This window comes from Heterodontus francisci, chromosome 16, assembly GCF_036365525.1.
Source record: "Heterodontus francisci isolate sHetFra1 chromosome 16, sHetFra1.hap1, whole genome shotgun sequence".
NCBI lineage: Eukaryota > Metazoa > Chordata > Chondrichthyes > Heterodontiformes > Heterodontidae > Heterodontus > Heterodontus francisci.
Genome location: NC_090386.1, coordinates 70,753,019 through 70,765,274, shown reverse-complemented (window position 1 = coordinate 70,765,274; position 12,256 = coordinate 70,753,019). Strand labels below are relative to the sequence as shown.

The following is a 12,256-nucleotide window of genomic DNA, read 5'->3' as shown; positions in this document are numbered from 1 at the left end:
AAAAGAATAAGATTTCTTTTTACATTTTAACAGTTTCAAACTGCAGTGCCAAAGAATAGACTGTAAAAAGTTTTTAAAATATATATCCTGAAACTGTGCATGAGCAAACACGTGCAAAAATAAAAAGTAAAATTAAATCAGGCTTGATTTTCCATCTTTCTTACCTTATTAATAAAATAAAATATGGCATAAACAAGCACATAAAATGCTGATCCGCCAGACACCAAAAACGTTCTCCACCACCATCTATAATCCTGAAATGTTAAAGCAAAGAAGTCAGTTAATGTTTTCCTTAGAACTAAAACAAAAGCTTCCTTCAATAAGTACAACCCCAATAGAAACTTCAATTTTTGTATTTATCCTAAGATTCAACTAACCATTTCATCGAAATAGACGCTAAATCTGTCTCAGGAATATTCTACTAATGCTGAATTGGGTATTAAACAAATGACAGTCAGTGGAATCTGAGATTCCCACTTATGGCAGCTTCTTTTATTGCACATTTTCAGTATCAGCAAAGATGGCTGCCATTATGCTGATGCTGTATCAAGTTGAGTCTTGAAAAAAAGCATCTCTTCCCGCTGGGAATCACCCAGAGTGTGCATTAACAAAATTTTGCCTTCATGGTTCATTTGGTAAATACACTCCACAGAATGGAAATTATACAAACCAGGAACGTCCCAGATTTGATCCCAATGCGTGTGTGCAAAGCAAGCATTCAGGTGCAGCAAGCAATTAGGAAGGCGAATGGTACGTTGGCCTTCATTGCAAGAGGATTTGAGTACAGGAGCAAGAATGTCTTACTGCTGTTATACAAGGCCTTGGTGAGACCACATCTGGAGTATTGTGTGCAGTTTAGGGCTCCTTATCTGAGGAAGGATGTTCTTGCCATGGAGGGAGTGCAAAGAAGATTTACTAGGCTGATTCCTGGGATGGCAGGATTGACGTATGAGGAGAGATTGGGTCGACTAGGCCTATATTCACTAGGGTTTAGAAGGAGAGGGGATCTCATAGAAACTTATAAAATTTTAACAGGACTAGACAGGCTAGATGCAGGGAGGATGTTCCCGATGGCTGGGGAGTCCAGAACCAGGGGTCACAGTCTCAGGATATGGGGTATACCATTTAGAACCAAGATGAGGGGAAATTTCTTCACTCAGAGGGTTGTGAACCTGTGGAATTCTCTACCACAGAAGACAGTGGAGGCCAAGTCATTAAATATATTCAAGAAGGGGACAGATATATTTTTTAACGCCAAAGGGATATGAGGAGAAAGCGGGAACAGGATACTGAATTAGACGATCAGCCATGATTTTCTTTGAATAGCGGAGCAGGCCCAAAGGGCTGAATGGCCTACTCCTCCTATTTTCTATGTGTAGAACCTGACTTCGATAAGGATGCGGTAATTGGCTTCAGCACCTCCAGATTGGGGGTGGGAGGGGTGAGATGGGGGGTGAATAATCAAATAGGAAAGAGACTGCTATATAGTGTCCCCTGTGGAAAACTTTTATATATAAATGATGGATGAGAGCAGAATTGGGCTCATCTCTGATGACTCCCATATCACAGCCTGCCAACACTCACGGGCTTGTTCACACAAGAACACTGGTCACTTAGGCAAGGGACCAGTGGGCTGCAGACAGTGGTAGAATCACATTCCAGCATGATTCAGCTCTTTTAGGAAATAAGGGGAGATGGGAGAATCAAAGAAAGGTTTTAGGAAAAATAAAAATGCCAATGTAGTAAATCTAATCTCTTCAGTTGGTCCCTGCTTTCAGTCAAGACAACTAATTAATTAAATAGCTATGCAGAAGAACAAGGAAGCTGCAGGAGGGTGGGAAGTATTAGGAAAATTATACCTTTGCTTTTATGTGATTTGAGCATGGAGGTAACATAAATGAGTGGCCAGGGTCACTAATGGTCTGAGTCTGAGATCAAGCTCTTACATGGACTAAGGCCAATTTGGACACTGAGCTGAGTGGGTACATTCAATGTTAGAAACAGATAACTTATTCACCTAAGTTTACCTACAGATTAAATGTCTGCTTGCCACACTAAATGATGTGATTGCAAATGACTGATTTACTTTTGTCTATTAGCAATTAAATGTGGATTCAGCTCCCAACAGCTGAGTTAATCCAGCAAGTAACTGAGCCATACAGACCACAAAGTTCCCAGATTTGATCGATCTCTAGTATGTGCTGAGTTAGCTGATATGAGACATAGCACTACAACTGACTTTAGCATACACAGGTGCAAATTGTTTAAGGGTTGATATTCCCAACTACTTCTGCTGAGAGTGACACCAGGCACAGACAGGATAGTACTTTATTACAATGATGCTATGGTCCATAACCTTGTGTTATTCTCTGTCAATGCTCATACATGACTAATGGCAACTTAGGTTATGTGCCATGGAAGGGAGGTATGGAACCACAGACTCAGCAAGAAGGCATAAAGCTTTAGGGCAGGGAAACTGCAAAATAGAATAGTGGATTCCAGTTTTTCTTGGTGCCAATTGAAAAGATCATCTAACATCCTTCTAATTTAAAACCAGGTTTTACCAAATAAAATGGCAGATAAGGACAATCATATAATGCAATATTTACAACTGATCATACATACCTCTGCACAGAGCTGGAAGTAAACCATGACAATGCTGATTTGAGAACATGACACTACCAGTATAATAAATACCAAAAATAAGAATCCAAAGAGGTAATAGAACTGGTTCTCCCAAATTGCCTGCAAATGAAAAAAAAGTTTCAATTTAAATAAAACTATTGTTGAATAATAACAATTCTTGTTTAGATAATCAAATTTATTTGTCTGGCAGTTAACTAAAGCACCAGTTTCTGGTTAGGGAAGCCTCATATAAATGCTGTAGTATTTTTGAAGTTCAAAGACAAAATTGGGTCAACAAGCATGTTTTACCTTACTGAAATGCCCTAGTTAATGAAGATTCTATTCGCAAATACCGAGGGGAATCTAATAAGGGCTTTCAAAATTATGAAGGGTTTTGAGATGGTAAATCAATGAAAAATTATTTCCATGGGTTGGTGAACCAGACAACATAAACTTTAGGAATGTCAACAGGACGAAAGGGAGAAATTATTAGTTTCTTTAGAGTTATTAAAACAGCTATAGAAAACATAATTTAAAAGGGCATGAGATAAATATTTGAAAAAGATGAATATAAAAGAATAGAAGGAAAAGATAGGGAAATGGTATCAGTAGATAACTCCTATGAAAGAGCTAACATCGATTTTAAAAATTACATTAGATTCACTTACACTGAAAATAAAGAACAGCTCAATAAACATGGCACCAAATGGCAGGATACCAGCCATAAGAATTCTGCAAGAAGAAGTCAGTAAAATCAGCCGATGGTACAGAAGTATAAATACAACAATTTGATTGAGGACATTATTATTAAGGGTTATGACAAAGTAAGTAATGATAAGTTGTTTGCACTGGTTGACAAGACAATAATATGAGAACACAAACTTAAAATAATCATAAAAATTAAAAGTGATGGCTAGAACTATCCTCCCATACAGCAGGTGGTTATAATGTGGAAGTCTTTGTCATAAATCATTGCCGAAGCAGGGTTTATAAATTCTTTAAAAACAGAATTAGACTGTTGCTTGAAAAAAAGATTATAAAGGGCATGGGGAGCAAGCAGGGGAGTGTGTTTAGACTAGGTGATTAATGTGGAGAAACACACCGACATAATACTTGCTGGGTGAATATCCTGTTTGTGTCTTAACATTCTATGATTGAAACACATGCATTAGTATCACTATTGCAACTGGAAACAAAAAAAAAAATGCAGGAGTTTGAAATCTGTAACAAAATGAGAAAAATGCTAGAAACATTCAACCAGTCAGTCAGCATCTGTAAAGAGAACTTACAATTTAAGCAAATTGTTAATTAACCTGTATGTTCCCTTCACAGATACTGACTGACCTGTTGAGTGTTTCCAGCATTTGTATTGTGAAACTGCTAAGGTGAACTACCACCACCTTTTTGAAGCATCTAAGAATGGGCAATAAATGTCAGCCTTGCCAGTGAAGCTCACATCCTGAGAATGAATAAAAATGAATTCCAGAACAACTGCAACATGCAGTGTAACTCGAGCCTATAGGCAACAGTTTAAAGAATGCAATTGGAAAATGCAGAGGTTCTTTATCTGGAGCTTAATTCCACAGATGCCCTGACCACATGCTCTGCAATCGTTCCTTCTGTAGCAGATCTATCTCTGCATGGCTCTGATTTTGAATTATAAACTATGGCACTTCTAGGAGATTCATCTTTAAAATATAAAACGCTATAAAGCAGGGAAGTTACAAAGCAGTATTGACGGATTAAGTGAGTGGGCAAAATTGGCAGATGGCATTCAACATATGGAAGTGTGAGGAGATCTACTGTGGATCAAAGAAAGAAAATCGGAATATTTTCTTAATAGTGAGAGACCAGAAGCTGCTAAAGGATTTAGGTGTCCACAGGTGCAACAAGTAATCAAAAGGCACCTTTAACTCAAGGGGGTTGGAATACAAGTGAGAAAGTGATGCTTCAGTTGTACAGATCCTTGGCTATACACCATCAAGTGCACTGTGTTCAGTTTTGGGCACCAAACTTCATGAAAGATGTATTGATCTTAGAGGGGGTACAGCACAGATTTACCCAGACGACACCAGGGCTTAAAGGGATAAATTGTGAAGACAGGCTGCATAAAGTTGTTTGCATTCCCTCGAGTTCAGAAGTTTGTGGGAGTGATCTAATCAAAGTGAATAAAATGAAAGAGATATTCAAAAGAGTACATACAGAGAAACTTGCAAAAGAATCCAGAACCAGGGGGCCTAATCTTACAATTAGAGCTAGACCATTTAGCAGCAAAATCAGGAAGCAATTTTTCAAACAAAGCATTAGTGGAAATCTGAAACTTACTGCCTCAAAAAGCTCTGAATGCTGGAACAATTACATTTCCAATACTAAAATTGATCAACTAATGTTCAGTGAGGACATCAAGGGATATGGGGTAAAGGCAAGTAAAGGGAGTTGAATACAGATCAGCCATGATCTAACTGAATGATGGAGCAGGCTAATGGGACTGAATGGCCTACTTTTGTTCCTATGTTACTATGAAATGCCAGCATGGAGCCAATATCTTACGAATATGCTGCTCCAAAGACATTTTTTTTCTTTTAGCAGTGTTGGTGAGATGCCAGGAATAGACACCAACATATTGCACCACGGACATTTGACAAGGTAATAACTCAGCCATAGACATGGGTGCAATTTATCTGTATATAGCGTCTCGCCAACCTAATGCCATCAAAACAGAGTCTGATTTAAAACACATTTCTCCCTATTTAGTGAGATACCTAGCATTGTCTTTGCTTGCATAAGAAGTCAATGTCTAACCGCACACTTGATGTAGTGATGTAGAGAATTCAGATAGATGTCCATCTGTTAGGAGCGATCTTCCTCTCTTTTTCTCTCTCTTTCACCTTCCCTCTCCCGTGTCCATCTCTCTCCCCATGTCCCTTGCCCCTCTACCCAACCTCTTTCCTCTTCCTCTCTTGCCCCCCCTCTCCCTCCATACACCAGATGCAGAAACACATTACTACTCGGCGCAGGCCAGCACTCAGAGAAATCAGGGCCTTTGGAGAGCTGAGAAAGTGGACTGACCTTGTCTTTTCAGTTCTTTCATTGCTTTTCTGTGCACTGTCCTATCTGTTCTACTCACACTGACATTCTCCATGGTTGATTCCGCGGGCCGAACACAGGCAGGTAGACACAAGATCCTATGTCACTATTCGAAGAACAGCAGAATTCTGCGTGTTCTGGCCAACATTCATCCCTCAAACAGAATATTATTTGTCATTGCCATCCGTGGGACCTTGTTGTGCACAATTTGGCTGCTGCATTGCCCCATACTATAACAATTACTGCACTTCAAATGTACTTTGTTGGTTGTGCAGAATTTTGGGACATCCTCAGATTCTTTTACTGCTTGCAAGTACAATTTGAGATAATCACAAAACAAATTAAAGAAGGGGTTTGGAAAAATGCCTTTGCACAGTGAGGGGTTTGAATGTGAGATTTTCCTGTCACAATCCATTGTAGGAGCTGAGTGCATGAATCTGATTGACAGCACCGGTCTACCCAGTGAGTCCCGCCTCCCCCGCTCTCCGATTCGACAGAGGTCTGCGTGCAGGCAAACCATTCGCACTTCTTATTGGTAGGCCAGATACAAAACTTTGGCGGGCTGTAGTACTTAGTCCGATGTCTGATGATCCCGATCCTTTGTAATTACTTTCGCTCCTGATCATTTTAAGTGTCTTACTCCAAGTCTTTAAACTTGTGTTTTAAATTTTTATTTTATTTTAAAACATAAATTTAAAGGCTTGGAACAAGACATTTAAAATTATCATGGATGTCAAACTTTTTACCACGGACACTGATGTCTGTATACGGACACGTTGCCAACCGAAGAGATGCCCTGCAAGTAAGGTTTTTACTTGTACATCTGTTTCATACATTGGCTTAAACAATCCTAAGCAAACACACTTAAGTACACTGGATACCCTCCACCATGATTACTAAAAGCCTTATATTTGTAAGCCTTATGCAAGGTTATAGTCCAACTTCAATCAAACTACATTTTGTCCAAAACATTTCAGCATAAAAACATAATAAAACAATTTCATTAAAAAATTTTATCTTAATTATATCTATCTTTAAAAGATAGACATAATTGTTACAGAATTTCAAAATACGTCAAATCTGTACAGATAATCTACAACTTACCCAACAAATTTGTTCATGTACCATCGCTGTTCGGGGACCTGACGTGGTATTTGATTGGTGCGCACAGGGTTGTCATATGGTTGTTTGCGAAAACCAAAATAATAGCCAAGGTATACTAAAGGAAGTGAGATACCAAACCACATGCAGAGAAGGGCTAACATAGTAGGAAAGGGAACCTTTAAAAATACAAAAACAGCATTAAGTTAGCAAAAAGGTTTATAAAGTTCCTTCAGAAAACTGTGGAGATGGTTTTAGAAGTCAATGCGCTTGCCCAGTTGATTAGAAAATAAACTAGTCTGTAAGGTTCTCTTTATGTAAAGCTTAAGCTTGTAAAACTATGCTATGGCCCTGTTAATGAAATTCAGCATTTAAAGTTGAACTTCAACATCCAAATAGGGAGACTATGAAACTTCTGAGCTGATTCTATTGTTTTCTGACAAATCAAAAGGAGGGTTAAAAGGTCAGCACAAATTCAACCCATGTCTAAAAATGAACGTATTTCATACTTCAGGATTGTTACTCATGTAGTCAAGAACAAAAGTCGCATTACATCCATTTTCTAATCTAATCCAGAGCTTGAATTTTATTGGAATGCCAAATTGGTCTTCAGATAGTAGAACAAATTTGCCCCCTCACTTTTTCTTTCAGCAGGTGGTGTTGGTAGTTAATGTTAAAAATTCTATTGCTGAGGTGTCAGCCTTGACTCAGTGGTTACAATCTCACCTCTGTGTCAGAAGGACAGAGTCAAATCTCACTCAAAGACATGAGCACTTGATATTGTAGTGCACTGAAGTGTCATCCTATAAGAGTGCTGCACTATCAGTCTTTCCAATAAGATGCCCACTCAGGTAGACACAAGATCCTATGTCACTATTCGAAGAACAGCAGAATTCTGCGTGTTCTGGCCAACATTCATCCCTCAAACAGAATATTATTTGTCATTGCCATCCGTGGGACCTTGCTGTGCAAAATTTGGCTGCTGCATTGCCCCATACTATAACAATTACTGCACTTCAAATGTACTTTGTTGGTTGTGCAGAATTTTGGGGCATCCTCAGGTTCTTTTACTGCTTGCAAGTACAATTTGAGATAATCACAAAACAAATTAAGGAAGGGGTTTGGAAAAAATGCCTTTGCACAGTGAGGGGTTAGAATGTGAGATTTTCTGTCACAATCCATTGTAGGAGCTGAGTGCATGAATTATTTTAAAATTGACTAAGATAGTTGCTTGGAAAGGGGGAATATTAAAGGATCTGAGACACAAGTAAAGTGGGATTAGAGTAGATGGCTCATGCAAAGTTAAATCACCAGTGCAGGTTTAATGGACAAACGGCCTATTACTGTTCTGCAATATTCTGTACTTCTACAAATTGCTTTTCAATAAAAACTGGACTCCACCATAAATATCTAAATATAAAACCAGTAACTGATACCTAGTTTAAAGTAGCAAAAAGAATCTGAATTCATGTAAATCCAGACTTCTATTACTGCTAAGAACAATCCAACTTTTTTGCATCCAAAGCAGCACCCGGACCAAGAAGGCAACGCAATGTTAGCTCTCATCCCAAGGCCTATTTGTTCGCAGATGAATGTCCTACCCAGAATTTCTACTTTTCTTGTTCTAGCTACCAATTCTGTGCCTTTTTTCACACTATAATTAATAAAATAAGCACAAAAGATAAACTTGTTCACTTTTGTTTAAAGTAAAATGTGACTGCTTTACTTTTCTTTTAGTTTTAGAATGCCATGGTGGGGGGGGGGGGGGGGGAGGAGGGGGACGAGGGGCGATACATCATTACCAGACCCACCAGCAGACTACAATAGAAAGGCAGGAGCATGTATATTGTTTTAATAATAAAAACGAGAAATGCTGGAAATACTCAGCAGGTCTGGCAGCATCTGTGGACAGAGAAGCAGAGTTAACGTTTCAGGTTCTGAAACGTTACCTCTGCTTCTCTCTCCACAGATGCTGCCAGACCTGCTGAGTATTTCCAGCATTTCTTGTTTTTATTTCAGATTTCCAGCATCCACAGTATTTTGCTTTTATATATATTGTTTTTATGCTTTAAGATTATCCATAAGATAAACAGCGTTCCCTCAGCATTTTGTTCCAAGTCTCAAGCCTGGATTGCATCAATGATTCATTAAATTGTTCAACAAATAAATAGCTCTAATTATTAACAAACTGTGTTTAGATCAACACTTACAGCTCCTGATGAATGTTTTCCCCAAATGAAACAATTTAGGACAAAACACAATCCAAACACAATGCTAGGGTACAGTGTAGCAGTCTGTAAATAAAGAGGAAAACAAATTAATCTTAATGAGTAAAATATAGATACGGCAGTAAAATCTTTAAACCCCAGTATTTCATTGAGGTAGTGTAGCAAAGAACAATACTAAAGTGGTGGAACACATTTGCTGCTTCACTTAGTTAAGTGTCCAACCTTTGGGACTATGAACCTTTCTTCTAAAGGTTTAGATTTCATGCATTCATCTTTCCCAGAGCAGCAGGGTAAATAAAGTCCAGGGGGAAGTTACATGTAATAATTAATAGGCAAAGTGCTTAGGGGCATTTGAAATCCAATTCTTAACTATGTGTTGAAGCAGAGTAGAAGATACGAAACATTTTGTTGAGGGACATGGTGCAGAAATATTACTACATTCCTCAAAAATATCTCCAGCATTGCATGCTTACTTTTACCACTTTAATCACCCAAATACCTTTCCTATAAAGTAAAATCTCTATCCAGATGTACACATAACTCGCATGTTTTAACAATCTGCGGTTAGATTATAATGTTTTACTTCTAAACTTTAGGGTGAAATTTGTGCTCATTAGGGTAAGTGATGACAGAAGACTGGTGTATTTTGGTATATTTATGACAAATTTTGCAGTGAAAGGTTTTTGGATGTGGTGAGGGCAGGGAGACAGGGAGTTATTTTTAAATGTTGTAGCTGTAAAGCAATGTGTAGTCAAACAAGTTAAAAAAATTGTGCGGAGGTGATAAGTGGTTAAAATGTTTTGATCTTTGACAAAGACTAAATAATGTGTTGGTCTGCAACTTGTTAGCATATTTTGGCAATCAATAAACACTCGTGTTGGACTGTATGTATTCCTTTCAGGATGTGAATAGAGGAAGATGAAAGACAGAGCAAGAGGGTAAGTGGATGGGTCAGTCAGGTCTGGCATATGGTACTGTCAGGTTTTATCAAACAGAAAGCTGTGAGGGCAAATTTTGCCCAGACTCAAAAGATTAGTTTGGAATTATTTTGCTTAAGCATGATGCTCAGAACACTTACAGGAGTGACTAAATCTTCTGTACCCAAAGGCAAAACTTGTAAATAGACTTCAAGAATCAAACTTTGTAAGGCTTCAATTCCATTTTGAAGTGCTTTTGGACTGATTTTCCAAATGCAGCTTTGAGTATAGGGTCTCATTCACCAAAAGTGCATAGCGGGAAATTATGGGAACACCCTCCACAATTTTTCAATATACATTCCTCGCAAGCAAGGCTCTCCATGCCCAGTGCATGCAATGAAAAAATCAGTTCAACATCTCGAAGGTCTGAAATATATTAACTACTAAAATGCAACTTGTAATGGGTAATTTTGTTCGGCTATGAGCTGGCAACAGAAAATCGAGGCTACAATGTACAATGTTGTAGCCCCACCTCTGCTGTTGAGCTCATCAAAAAGCCTCAATGCTAGGAGCCAAGCCTCACAAATCTATCCCCTAATTCCTACAGTAGCTTTGAAGTATACACTGAATTAGAATTGAGCTCAGGTTAAAAAGAATATCTTTCCAAAGTAAATTCACATGGGACTAGCAAATTCTTGCCCGAGTAACAACAAACCAAAATCATTCGGAATATTTGTCCACATAAAAATGTACAATATAATGTACTTACACAAAAAGCACCTTTCCTCCATCGGTGGCCTTTCAGAGTGCGGTACAAACGGCCTGCAAAATAACCACCAAACAACCTGGGGAAAAAACATTTTCCATAAGACTGACTGGATAAGCTTAGAGGTTTAGTAAAACTCCGTTTACTAAATACAATCGCACAACCTGCAAAACTGGATCTTACTGTACATGAATATTAGAATTGCACAGTCTTCAGAGCTGTCCAATTAAAGCTATTTCCTAAAAGCAATTAGTTAACTGCTCTGAATTTCTGAAATAGAATCTGAAAGTCATAGCACAAAAACATGCCATTTCATTTATCAACTCTGTGCCGATATTCTTCTCATGAACCACCTGCTCTAATCTCTCACTCCCCATATCCTTTATTACAATTTTTCAAGCAACTAATTCCCTTTTAAAAGAATTTATGTATTTTGCTACAATAGTTTGTCAGAGAATTCCACATTCTAATAACCCTGTGTAAAGAATTTATTTCTAACTTTCACTGAAATTTTTGCACGTATAGAAGCCGTTTACTTCCAGGAGGAAGTAATAGTCATTATGAACTGAACTTTTCTGAAATATTAAGACAAGATAAAGCCCTACTATGGCTTTATCCTGGATTATATTCTTCTGAAAAATACCATCCTTTCTCCCTTTAAAATGCTACTCAGTTTTAATTACTCAGTTTAATCATTTCACAGGTACAAATTTGTAAGAAGTAATGTAGCAATGAATATCGCACATTTTAGTTCAATTCCTGCAAACGTTTTGCAAGTCATTTTGTATATCTCTGATGAAAAGTCTCTACTTAAGACCACTTATGTTGCCACAGTAGGTTTCCCAAGAATTATGGATAGCACACTGCAGATTCACAGTTCATGCTTTCAACAGCAAAAAGAATCTGACAATAGTTTTAATAAGAGGGCGGCACAGTGGCGCAGTGGTTAGCACCGCAGCCTCACAGCTCCAGGGACCCGGGTTCGATTCTGGGTACTGCCTGTGCAGAATTTGCAAGTTCTCCCTGTGACCGCGTGGGTTTTCGCCGGGTGCTCCGGTTTCCTCCCACAGCCAAAGTCTTGCAGGTTGATAGGTAAATTGGTCATTGTAAATTGCCCCTATTGTAGGTAGGTGGTAGGGATTATGGGATTACTGCAGGGTTAGTATAAATGGGTGGTTGTTGGTCGGCACAGACTCGGTGGGCCGAAGGGCCTGTTTCAGTGCTGTATCTCTAAATAAATAAATAAAGAATTTAAATGTTATCTACAATTCACATCCAATTTACTTCTTTTATTTGCAGGAACAACAAAGAGAGGTAATGGCTAAGGTTATAGGAACATAGGTAGACCATACAGCTTCAAGTCTAATCCACCATTAAATTAGATCATGGCTGATTTGAATGTCAACTCCATTTACACCCTTGATCCATATCCAAATACCCTTACCTAACAAAAACTTAGCGATTTCAGTCTTGACAATTTCAATTGACCTAGCATCCACAGCACTTTAGGGAGAAAATTCCACATCTCTATT

The 12,256-nt window shown here is 38.3% G+C and overlaps 1 protein-coding gene across 2 annotated transcripts in view; it reads right to left on the bottom strand.

The window, feature by feature from the left end:
- The window catches only part of tm9sf4 (transmembrane 9 superfamily protein member 4), a 73,036-nt gene that overhangs the window by 2,230 nt on the left and 58,550 nt on the right, over nt 1-12,256 (bottom strand). For both annotated transcript variants that reach the window (XM_068048351.1, XM_068048352.1), the window contains 6 exons: nt 10,728-10,803; nt 9,024-9,107; nt 6,817-6,992; nt 3,294-3,357; nt 2,626-2,745; nt 165-254 (listed from right to left, as the gene is read on the bottom strand). In XM_068048351.1, coding sequence (XP_067904452.1) covers nt 165-254; nt 2,626-2,745; nt 3,294-3,357; nt 6,817-6,992; nt 9,024-9,107; nt 10,728-10,803 — 610 coding nt within the window. The remainder of the gene's footprint in view (nt 1-164; nt 255-2,625; nt 2,746-3,293; nt 3,358-6,816; nt 6,993-9,023; nt 9,108-10,727; nt 10,804-12,256) is intronic.